Genomic DNA, 11,969 nt, shown 5'->3' with positions numbered 1-11,969 from the left:
GTATTGTTATCCCCATTTTACAGTTGGCTGAACACAGTCAGAGGGTTAAGTGATTTGCTGCAGGCCACAGATGGAGGTGGGATTAAAACACAGGAGTCACTATGATTCTTTTTAGACGATAGCACTTCTTTTTTTTCCTGCTGACTTTTCTGTGCTGACTTTAGACATATTGGCCTTGTGCAATACTTAAAGGAAACAAAATTAATTGCCCTTGTTAAAAGCAAGGAAACAGAGAGAAATCTGGGGTTTGTGCTGATAACACTTTTGTTGCCTTATACTGATGTTAAGTTTTTTCCTACAATTTTGTTCTGATATTTAAGTATCATTCCTTTCATAGGGGGACTTATTTCTGTGGCAATGTAGCATGCTACTAATTGAAAGATATGTCCTGCTCCTTTACAGGTTTTATTTTGTCTTCGTGCTTTCAAATTAGTAAGTTTAGGTGGCACCCTGCCCATAAATTGGGCAGACACTTTCCTTCCAGGATCAGGGTAACAGTTGGTAGGCTTGTTCCACTGCAGCACAGGCAGGAAGAAATGGAGAAAGGCAGCTTTGAGAACCAAGAGCAAAGAAAGCCATTAACTGAAACCCAACCCCAGCAAACCGCTTGTAACCATTCTAACAGGCGTAAGATTGATACCTTTCCCACTTCAACAGAAAGATCAGATGGAAAAGGGAGAGTATATCCTTTTCCTCTCTATGTATACAACTTCAGGCCACTTGAAGACCCATTTGTCATTAAGTCAATCCAGTGTATTGTAATAAACTTCTGAGTTTTATCAGGAAACCGCTTTTCATCTAGCAGCCAATCCACAGCATCGGTTCCCTGGAATTCTTTTTAGAATAGAAAAATCCACTACTCAAAGTTGATGCCTTGCAACTCCTGAGCACCTTTTCTGTTAATTTTTTAGATGACACTCCACTTTCAGAAGCCTTCCAGTACAGGAATTGACATGCACAGAGAAAATCAGTGAATATTTGAAAATTATTATTCACTTCCCACTATATAGTACAGTTATTTCAGCCATATTGCTGGTTATGTGTTTTTATTATACACCTTCTCTATGTCCTGAAAGTATAGCTCCATTAATGCTAAAAAAACCCCAACCAATTTATTAATACATCACTGTAATTAATACATGGTGGTATTCATATATTACACAAACCAAGGTTCGTACCTCCTTTGTGTTAGGTGTTGCCCACAGGTAATGGTCTCATCAAAGTTTTATTAGCTAAAAGTTTACTTTATTAAAGGTACTTGTGAAGCCTTCAGATAAAGTAAATCACTTAACATAGGATCATGGTTAAATAAAATGCAATTTACTTTTCTACTTCTGTGGATGCTGAATCAAAAGAGTATTTTTACCCTTAGAAACGTTTGTTAGTAACTACCTTGCTCTCATGTGACAATCACTTCTGTCACTTTTTAGAAGAAAAATATAGGCTAATGATTCACAACCTGAGGAATTGCAGTCTTAGTGCAAGGGTGTAAGAACACGTAGGATTTTGACTCTTAGAAGGCGTGTTTTCAGTAATAAAAACATGTATTATACGGGTTAGGAAGAGTCTGATTTTCACAGTAATTCTGTGACCAGAGAAACATGTAACGCAAAACACAAGCTTGGAAATGGCTATTTGCTAGCTCTGTCTCAAGAAGATTTGTAGCTGACTCTGAATTATATGCTCTGCAGAAACAGCTCCCTTCTTTTATCACTTTGTAAATCATTAACTTGTCCTCTGTGCAACAATCATTAACTGGTCCTCTGTGCAACAAAGGAAGTTTTCACATGGATTTTCTGATAGGGGAAACAAAAGAGATCATAGATAACAAAGCAGCAGTGTGAATGACAGTTTTAGAGGACCTTCAGCCAAACAAGCCTCAGTAACATCTCATCAGATCGGTATCATCCCCAAATTTCCCTCCACTCAGCACTACCATGCTTCAGGGCTAATCCAGTGAACCATTCCTCAGTTCCAAACTTCTTAAGCTACCTATGAAAACAAATAACTGAGTGATTGTCCCATGTGCCATTGATTAACATAATCAACCTCTACATCATATATTTTGCTGTTACAGGTCTATCTGTACAGTAAAATGGAGCTGTGGGAACATTTGTCTGCTTGGGGTGTAACTACACTCACAGTTCTGTGCATCCCTCCCCACATTTCAACACACTCCATGCTATCCACCCCAATAAAGAGCAACTCTCAAACTTGTCAGACAGCTCTAGAACTCACACACAAATATTCTATTCTATTCTATTCTATTCTATTCTATTCTATTCTATTCTATTCTATTCTATTCTCTTTATTATATTACATGTCTTTTGCTCATCTGCATGCACTGCCACAAATCACCTGCACCTTGGGCATATTTTAATGTCCTGCACTGCACACTTAGAGAAGGAGCAGTGTTTAATCATCTATGCCCCTCCAAGATGAGAATACTTCTCCAAAAAAACACATCTGTCACCCATATGAATTTCTGGCAAGGTGGAAACCAATCTTTTCTTAAAGCTCACCTCCCCTATGTGCAGCTCCGTGTCCTGATTAGTTTTTTAGAGCCTGTTCAATATGCATATTTCTGAAAATCTGGTTCACAGGTTTGCATGTTTAGCAGGCTAGAGAGCCTTTCCAGCACCATATCCCTGCTGAAAACTGCACAGCAATTGCTGGTGCCATTAGCTGGGTATCCTCCATAAGTGAACGAGTAAAAGATGATTATTTAGACATGATTCTACTCATTTGTATACAAAAATCCCTCATCTGCTCATTTATCTACTTGGTCATCTGATGTTTTGCTGCACATTCTGTGATGACTTGGGGAATCTGTTTGTCTATCTGTGTGTCTAAAAAGTAGTGAACATATGACAGATTCTATGGGAAATGAGGAATGAATTGCAATAATTACAATTTTGTTTTAAAAGAAGATTTATGGTATCATAAGGCTAGGGTTAGCATCTAAATATGGAGATTCAGGAGAAGATTTTTTATTTCTGTAGAATTCTAGCATGGTATCCCTCAGATTTTTCTGGATAGAACCACAAAGTAGATACTGAATTTGCTGAACACTGGTATTCCCTGAGTTATAATCAATTACAGTTTGCTTTTAATGCAACCTCTATGTGATATTCCAGACCTGCTAATAATATATGAATTACTATCATATCTTACCTACCATGTTTTTAAAGATAAACATTATTTGGCTATTAACCATAACCAAACTCATACTCTCTGTAGTGTGTGAGAAAGAGTTCTAGAGCTGTTAGGGGAAGAGTAAGATAGTAACTCTTGTCAAATACTTGAAAATAATATTTGCATTTGAAACTGGTGTTTTAACTAACTCGGAGCATGTAAACTGGTAACAGGCGCATTTTAGAATAAAACTTTTGTCAAACTTTCACCTTTATCATCCCTTGGGGCTACCGGGGCAATCAGAGCACATTGTTATTACATAAAGAATATTCTCTCCCTTCTTCTTTCTAGTTCAAATTTCAAGTGTAAAGAGTAAATCGATATAACTGAATTAATTATTCCCAATATAGTTACTCACTATAACTTTTTGTCGTGAGTTGTGAAATTGAGGGGAGACACACATGACACACTATGCTAATCAAAATATTTTCTGCAAATTAATTTGCCTGCATGAATATTAACAATACTGAAACCCCAGAGGTAACCATAAAGAAAATCAATTATTCTGTTTTGTTTGTCTCTTTATTTGGGTTGATTTTCTCTTGCAAACCTATCCTATGATTGCTATGTATATTCTACATATATAATCTCAGGGTCTGGGGGTTTACTTGTTGTTTGGGGACTTTTTTTTTCCTTTTTTTGCTTTGTTTTTCGTGTTGGGTTTTGTGTTTGGTTGGGGGGGGGGGGGTTGTAGGGTTTTGTTGTTGTTGTTGTTGTTTTCTTTTTATATTATCCATCTACCTGAAACAGATCATCATCAGACCTCTCAGCCAAACCCACAGGTGCCAGAAGAGTTCAGAGGGCAACCTGCAGCCCACTCACGTTGCAGCCCCTGAAAGGTTTGTGGAACATCTCATCCCTCAGTAGGGACCAGCCCTTGCTTCCTGCCTCTTCCAGGAGCCTCTCTCCTCAGCAAGGGGGAAGAGACAACTCTGAGGACAGAGTTGCCTGTATTTTGAATGGTATACAGGACCTCTGCTCTTCCTCCTCCACCACGACTCCGGGACCAGTGACTTCATTCGGAGCCCGCCTGGGTACCCATGGCAACACAGGGCTCTACAACACACTTCAAAGAATGTTCTTGAGGGAAAATTCAAAAGCCCGCTTGTATGAACACATCAGTCAGAGGGGGGCAAATGCCTCCGTGAGGAGCGTGGCCCCCGCGGGCGCGCCGGGCAAGTGCAATTCCCATGCCCGGGGCGGCAGACAAAGAGCGGCCCGAGGCGCCCGCCCGGAGCCCGAGAGCGCGGCGACACCGCCGGGGAGGAGCCAGGCGCGGCTGCCCCGGGGGCGGGCGGGCAGCGCGGCAACTTATAAAGCGCGTCCCGCCAGTAGAGCCGGGGCGTGTTTGGAGCGGCGGCGAGCGGTGTCACCGAGAGAGGCGCGGCTGCAGCAGCGGCAACAGCCCGAGAGCGCGGAGCCGTCCGATGGCTCTGAGCATGGACAGCAGCCTCGACAGCCTGGATGTAAGTGCCGGGAGCGCGGCCGGCTGCCCATGTGCGCGCTGTTTGCAAACAAAGGTGCCCTCGGCGGAGGCTGCGGGCGGCGGGGGTCGGGACAGCGGAGGGGTCTGCGGGGCACGGACGGGCAGGGCTCGGCTCTGAGCCCCGGCCGCTGCTGCCTCTGCCTGCAGCGCTTCGGACTTTGGCACAGCTGCGGCCACTGCAAATTCCAGCTGCAGGACTCTGCTCCTTCCCTGGGGCTCTGCTGCTCTGCCGTCAGTTCAAGTGACATGTGGCACCTTTGTGGACTGAAAAACGCCGGTAGAGCAATTAGCACTACGGGAATGATGAGAGGGGAAGAGGCGAGGAAGTTTGGAGCGATCTGACTTTAGGGAATGGCATCCCTTTGCCCTGGTGCGCGCCCAGACCTCGGGCTGCCGGTGGGACTGGGAGCGGCGGCAGCGCCCGGCCGTCCCGCCCGCTCCCCGGGAGAAACTTAAGTGGCGTCCCACTCTTCCGGGGGCAGCTCCTCTACCTCGGTTTTGAGGGTAGTTAGGACCAAAAAGGAGATCTCTGGCAAGTTCCAACTTTAGGCCCGCAGTTAATCCCCGCGTGGAGCCGGTGCCTCCGCGTGTGAAGCGCTGCGGGACCCTCGGGCGCGCCCTGCGCGGAGCTCGGGGGTCCGTGAGACACAGGGCATGATAACAAAAATCTGAAGACCTGAGGAACTGCACATAACCAGATGGCACTCGCCCGCCAGCATTGCTTTTAGCGCGGTGGCCCAAACCGTTGGTGGTTTCCTGACGCGCTTTCATGCCCTCACCAAATTTCGCTTCCTTTTTTCCACCGCTATGCTCATTTGGTCCGTCTGGCTGCAGCCCCGCGCCGGCCGCGCTCACCCCCTGCCCCGCAACCGCAGAGGGTGGGGAACAAAGGGAGGGAACGTGGCCCATCGTGGTGACCCTCCACGGGCTTTTGAGTTCCCCTGATTAAGGTCACCTCACTCTTTCTTTCTTTCTTTCTGGGCCTTGGGGTTTTTTCCCTTGTCTGAGTGTGTGGAGCTGTCAGTTGCTTCTCAGCAGGGAATTCTTGCTATTATTTATCCTTTATTACATCAGCCGAGGGTACCTTCTCTATTTCCCCTTGACCCCATCCTCTTAATGAGAAGGGACTTCGGAGCAGCAGCATTTCTAAGTAATTTTTTTTTTTTTTATGGCTCTCTATTGTAAGAGTTAAATATGATAGGTCATGCTCTGTGTGGACAGACCTCTCACATCTGGCACTTTCTGGGCTCTCCCATTTGTAGTGTCCACCTGATTAGAGCACTGAAGTGTCCAGAACCTACAGTATTTCTGGGAATAGCCATTATCTTTCTTTGCTCTTTCATGCCCTACCCTTAGCAAGATCTTACGCCTCAGAGAAAGACAAAGGAAGTTGTAAAACTTATTCTTATTTGCTGTGTATTTTATATATGCATATGTAAACACTGTATTGGTTTTCAAAAAGTTTGCCCATTTGTTATGGTGGAGACTGTTCAGGCAGCTTTTCACAGATTGTCATACAGAGTAAGTTTTTGCAGAGGAGCTAACATCTAATTTTATTTCTTTTTTTTAGCTGTCATCTGGGTTATTAATTGAATTTTCTGAAAATGGCACGGATGAGATTGGTTCGGGTGACTATGGAGACTATGAAGAGCCATGCTTTCAGCATGAGAATGCCGATTTCAACCGGATCTTCTTGCCAACAATCTACTCCATCATCTTCCTAACGGGAATAATCGGCAATGGATTGGTTATTATTGTTATGGGCTACCAGAAGAAGCAAAGAAGCATGACTGATAAATACAGGCTCCACCTCTCTGTGGCTGACCTCCTTTTTGTCATCACCTTGCCATTCTGGTCTGTGGATGCAGCCATAAGCTGGTACTTTGGGAATGTTCTGTGCAAAGCGGTTCATGTCATTTACACAGTCAACCTCTATAGCAGTGTCTTGATTTTGGCCTTCATAAGTTTAGATCGTTACCTGGCGATAGTCCACGCTACCAACAGCCAGCGCCCACGAAAGCTGTTGGCTGAGAAGGTGGTGTATGTAGGTGTGTGGCTGCCAGCTTTGCTACTGACAGTGCCTGATATAATCTTTGCCAGTACCAGTGAAGTAGAAGGAAAGTATCTCTGTGATCGCATGTACCCTCATGAAAACTGGCTGATCTCTTTCAGATTCCAGCATATCTTGGTAGGACTTGTCTTGCCTGGTCTAATAATTCTGACTTGCTACTGTATTATCATATCCAAGCTGTCACACTCCAAAGGCCACCAGAAGCGCAAAGCCTTGAAGACCACGGTTATCCTCATCCTCGCCTTCTTTGCCTGCTGGCTGCCATATTATATCGGCATCAGCATCGACACCTTCATCTTGCTGGGAGTCATCAGACACCGCTGCAGCTTGGAGACCATAGTGCATAAATGGATCTCCATTACGGAAGCCCTGGCATTCTTCCACTGCTGCCTGAATCCAATTCTGTATGCCTTCTTGGGTGCCAAATTCAAAACATCAGCTCAAAATGCCTTGACATCAGTAAGCAGAGGATCAAGCCTCAAGATTCTTTCAAAGGGCAAACGTGCAGGACATTCTTCTGTTTCTACAGAGTCTGAGTCTTCCAGTTTCCATTCCAGCTAACGCTGCTCCTTGCCATCATTTTATAAAGAGACACTTTAAAGCTGTGCAAGATTTCAGACAAATAAGACTGACCATAATGTACAGATTTATTTACAGTTGGGATTTTATATTGTTTCTTTTAGTCTCTGTGAAGTTTAATTGACTTATTTATATAAAAAAACCTTTCGTATTGATGACAAACTGTCTAGGCAGGTCCTGTGGACAAGTGGTTGGTTCACAAAACTTCTAGTGACTGTCTGTATGTATAGATGTGTGAACTAAACACTTTGGATTTTAGCAAAGTGACTGTTAAAAGTTTAGAAAATATTTCTCTGTTGTTTATATGTAAATGTTTTTGGTGTTGCTGTTATTCTTAAAAGTTTGGCTGGATATTTTTACCTTACTACAAGATGTTTGGTTTACAATAGCTTAACTCTGCTGTAGAAATGGCACTTATAACCAAAGCCTCCTCTGTTACATGCTAGGGTTTTTCCCTCCATTCTCAGTAACTGATGGTTTGCAAAATTTTCTGTTCAAGGTAAAATAAAAGTATATGAAAAAAAGTTATTTTGAGTGGTATTTTCATTTCTGGTTGAATTTTTCTCAGTGCTTTTATTTACCATTCTAAATACACAATAATGTCTTAGAAAATTGTAATGCCTTGTGAAAAGCAGGAAAATGAGTTTCAGTAACATTGATTATTCAGCTGTCACCTACCTCTGAGTTCCATGTCATGTTTTTTCACCAGAATACATTTATTCCAGTTAACATTATGTTTAGAATTACTTAAACTATCACTTGGAGAACTTTTTTGAGGCAGAATATCTGCAAGTGAAAACGAGTCTATTCAAGCAATAGCTAAAGTTAACAGCCCCAGGAGTCAAACTCAGATTGATGCCATGAAGATTTTTTGCCTTTTTCTTTTATTACCCCTGTTATACCTTTTTTATACTTCTGTATTCTTAGTGCTTTTTGCCTACATTCTTGGACTTGTTTGTCAAGCTGAGAGACTAAACATTTTAGAAGCTTTGTAGGTAGAGGATAGTGTGCCCCAGACCCCAAGGTCCTCTCCAGAACACATCTTGTAAACTAAGATAGAACCATCCAGGGGAAGGTTCCTTGGGGAGGGGGGCTCATTAAAACCTATAATGTTATAACAGATCTTTTGGGGGGGAATTGTGGTGTGCATTTCGGTGCATTTGACCTGGACATGTGCATCTAAGGATCCTTAAAATAAATACCAAGGTAAAATCCCTTTTTCCCTTCTAACTGTGTTTGACTCTTGATTTTAAGACCAGGAAAAGGCGTCAGGATTACTGCAAGTGCCTAACCTTTATGCCATGCATATAAAGTCAATCAACATTTCTTCTGCCTTTTGCTTTTCTTCTAAATTTAGTTTCACATGTTAATAGTAATCAAAAGTAGTTGAATCAAAGTAATTTTTGACTAGAAATAAAGTTATTCCATTAAAGTGTATTTGCTCTGAAGGAGGTAAGTGGTTTTCCTCTATGGAGCTTTCCCTATCCTGTCTACATCCAGATTTTCTTAAGGTAATATTACAATCTTCATGTTCTTTTTAAAAACACAGAATGTGGGCCAGTTCTTGAAAATATTTTTAGTAGGAATCAGCCAGACTATAGAATTTCCAACGATTAATGCTGAAATCTTAATTGTCTAGTTAGTCATGTCTTCACATTAGCAGAGTGCATTCACAAGTAACGGGATAGCCAAGAGAACAGAGCCATTGAGAGTATTTGTATGTTCTCACATTAAAGACACAACGGTTACTTATATAAAAAAATATGTGATAAACAACTTGGAAGTCAAAAAGAGCAAAAAAATAATATCTACTAGTCAGACAGAGCTGAAATAGGCAGCATGGATATGGCAGGGGTATTATCCAAATTTTTCACAGGCACAGCACCCTAGTGATTTTGTGGAGCAAGTACCACTATGCTAAACTATACATTAAATTCCATGTTTTATATTAGATATTTTCATGAATACAAGACCCTTCTGTTTTCAACTTCCCTTCTCTCCAGTGAGGAGGCTGCAACCTTGGCTACATCCTGCACTCTTTCCCTTGCAATGACAGTAGTAATCATCTGATTCTTCATTGAGCTGATTCAGTGCTGAACCAGCACAAAATCTGGCAGAAAAATAGGTAATTTTCCAGCAATTTAGTGAATTGAATGTGTTCTATGAGGAATCCAACAAGTACTACAAAAGGGCAAGATTTTGTAACCTGGAGCCAGCAATGGGAGAGAAAAGGGAGAGAAAAGGGAGAGAAAATGAAAAAGACACAGATTTCCTCCCCCACTTCTAGCAACTAAACTTTTAGATCAGTTAACTCTGAGTTTTCATTCAACATAAATTACCAGCAGAAAAGATGCATTCTCAAGAACAAAAGGTCTCACTTTGATCAAGTTGTTCCTCCTAAAAAGGGCTGAGAAATTAGGAAAAGGTGATAGAGGAGCAGAACTCCTTAAATGGTTTATTTTTGTTGTGCATTTGTGTGTTTTCTTAATTTAGTGAGGGTTTCCCTGTGAAGAATTTGCTGTTCTAAATGATTCTGATTTTCAGCCCAGCCCAATCAATCACTGTGATTTAATTGCACTTATAAAATACTTACAGGCTATCAACACGCTGCTGCTTATTTGTTGAGGAAATGTTTAGAGCCCCCAGCATTAACTTAGATGATTCCCATTATGCTTCAGTCAACCAATTTCTACCTCAAGCAGAGTTAACAGGAAAGAGGGTGCAAGAGAGAATAAACTCAGCAGTCATGTTACTGCCAAAGACCACTAAAAGGACACTAAACAAACAACAGAAAGAATTCGTGTAGGAAAATTAATTAGCAAAATTTTAAAAAACCCATGCCCCAGAGGGATGATTTTTATAAAACTGCCATTGTTCTCAATGGAATTAATGAACTTGTGGATAGAAGACTGTCTTGAAAAGGAGTTGTAAATTCTTTGGGGTTTTGCTTCAGTGAGAAAAATGAGTCAAAAGCCACATGTATATATTTCTAAATAATTTTATATATCCATAAATGTGAATATAATATATATTTGCACTGTTTACAGAGCAAATATTTGCAAATTGAATGAAGTTGTCATGAGGAAACATAGTAAGAAATTATGAATCCAGTTCTGTCTTTTTACGTATGAGTAAGTCAGAGAAAATAAGGCAAATTTCTCTTAAATCCACTGAGCTATTCCAAATATACCATGTTGGTAAAAAATATTAATTTACTCCATTTCAAAACAAAATCACCTTTAAGCTGATTTTTTTATTGAGGCTGTGACTTTTTTGCATCTTTGTGAAGCAAAAGTGGTCCCAGTAAATGCATTTGTCAAAGCCTAAATTCAGTGGCAAAGGTGAATGAACCTAATATTGTAATTTATACATTGGACAAGTCCACACAGATCAAGAATTTTCCAAAGTTTTTGAAGGGACTTCCCAAGTGTTTTTCCAGATTGTTCCTCTCTAGTATACAGAATAATCATGACATTCCTCAAGATACACACAATGCATAGTCTCGGCACTTTCTTGAAGTCATAAAATAATAGCTGTGTCCAAGTACTTTAAAATATGCAACTCAAGACACAGAAGAGAGCACAAATATGAGTTTGGTTACAAATCATTGAGTATTGGTTACAAACCAGTTTAAAATGTTAGTCTAAAATGTAGTTTAAAAGATTTATAATGTATGTACAAAGACTCTTTCCACTGAATTCAGGCGCTATGTATTTTGCTATGGTTGTTGCAATGTGCCAACAGCAATGCTGGACTAAAACATGGATATTCACCTAATACTCTAATGCACACATTTTGAGTGCCTAAGATTATCTGGAAATCCTTTGGATCGTGCAAGGCTAAACCAAGAATAGAACATGTACACAAACTTACTTTTGCTTCCTCTGAAATGTTTTTTGGAAGTAAAGTCAGAACACTTAAAGCAATGGGGTAAAATGCCACTGTAACCCATTATTTGTGTGGTAATCCATTATTTATAGGTGTGTTTTTACTCTCATCAGGTGGTACCAAACCCACATCAGAGGAGCAAGTGAAAAGCCTGGGGGGTGCAGTGAGGCTGCCCAAGCGAATGTACAGAGGGCAGTGAGCAGGGGGTAGTTACTGCTCCTTTCTTGGCCCGTTTTATGACATAATCATTATGCAGGGGCTTGAACTTCTATGCATATACATAAATCAAAACAAAATCACCATGAAAATAAAAAGGAAGTAGCAGTAATAACATGGAGCCATTCATGCAAGTGAATGGTTTATCTTACGATGGCTGTGCTGTAGTTGGACAATGTACAAAGTGACCACCTCTAGATGTTTGGTTGAAAAGACCATTTTTTACATTGTTTGGGAAAGGAAACAGCATGACGAGGAAGTACTTCCTTGATCCAGGCATGCCTTCAAAATTCCCTAACAATGGAGTATTCTCATATTCTCATAGTGCTGAAACTTAGGAAACACTTAAGCAGATAGAGCCCCAGAGGTTTTTGCTCAAAGGATGCCACTCCCTCACTTTATGTTTTGAAAGAGCTATACAGACTCCTTTTCACAGCCATAAATCACGTGTCAATTGAAATTACATGAGCACTGGGATTATTGCTTATAAAGAAGGAACAGATTTCTTAAAATCTTTTCTCTTTAGGAAAAATT

The 11,969-nt window shown here is 41.1% G+C and overlaps 1 protein-coding gene across 1 annotated transcript; it reads left to right on the top strand.

Moving 5' to 3' along the window:
• The first annotated feature begins 4,547 nt into the window (after positions 1 to 4,547).
• Positions 4,548 to 7,844, top strand: CXCR4 (C-X-C motif chemokine receptor 4). The gene is made up of 2 exons (XM_069021580.1): positions 4,548 to 4,661; positions 6,252 to 7,844. The coding sequence occupies exons 1-2, from the start codon at positions 4,623 to 4,625 to the stop codon at positions 7,311 to 7,313; spliced, it is 1,101 nt and encodes a 366-aa protein (XP_068877681.1). The 5' UTR covers positions 4,548 to 4,622; the 3' UTR covers positions 7,314 to 7,844.
• The last annotated feature ends 4,125 nt before the right edge of the window (positions 7,845 to 11,969 follow it).

Source organism: Aphelocoma coerulescens, chromosome 7 (assembly GCF_041296385.1).
Source record: "Aphelocoma coerulescens isolate FSJ_1873_10779 chromosome 7, UR_Acoe_1.0, whole genome shotgun sequence".
In the NCBI taxonomy this organism is placed as follows: domain Eukaryota; kingdom Metazoa; phylum Chordata; class Aves; order Passeriformes; family Corvidae; genus Aphelocoma; species Aphelocoma coerulescens.
This window is presented reverse-complemented; position numbering and strand designations above follow the sequence as displayed.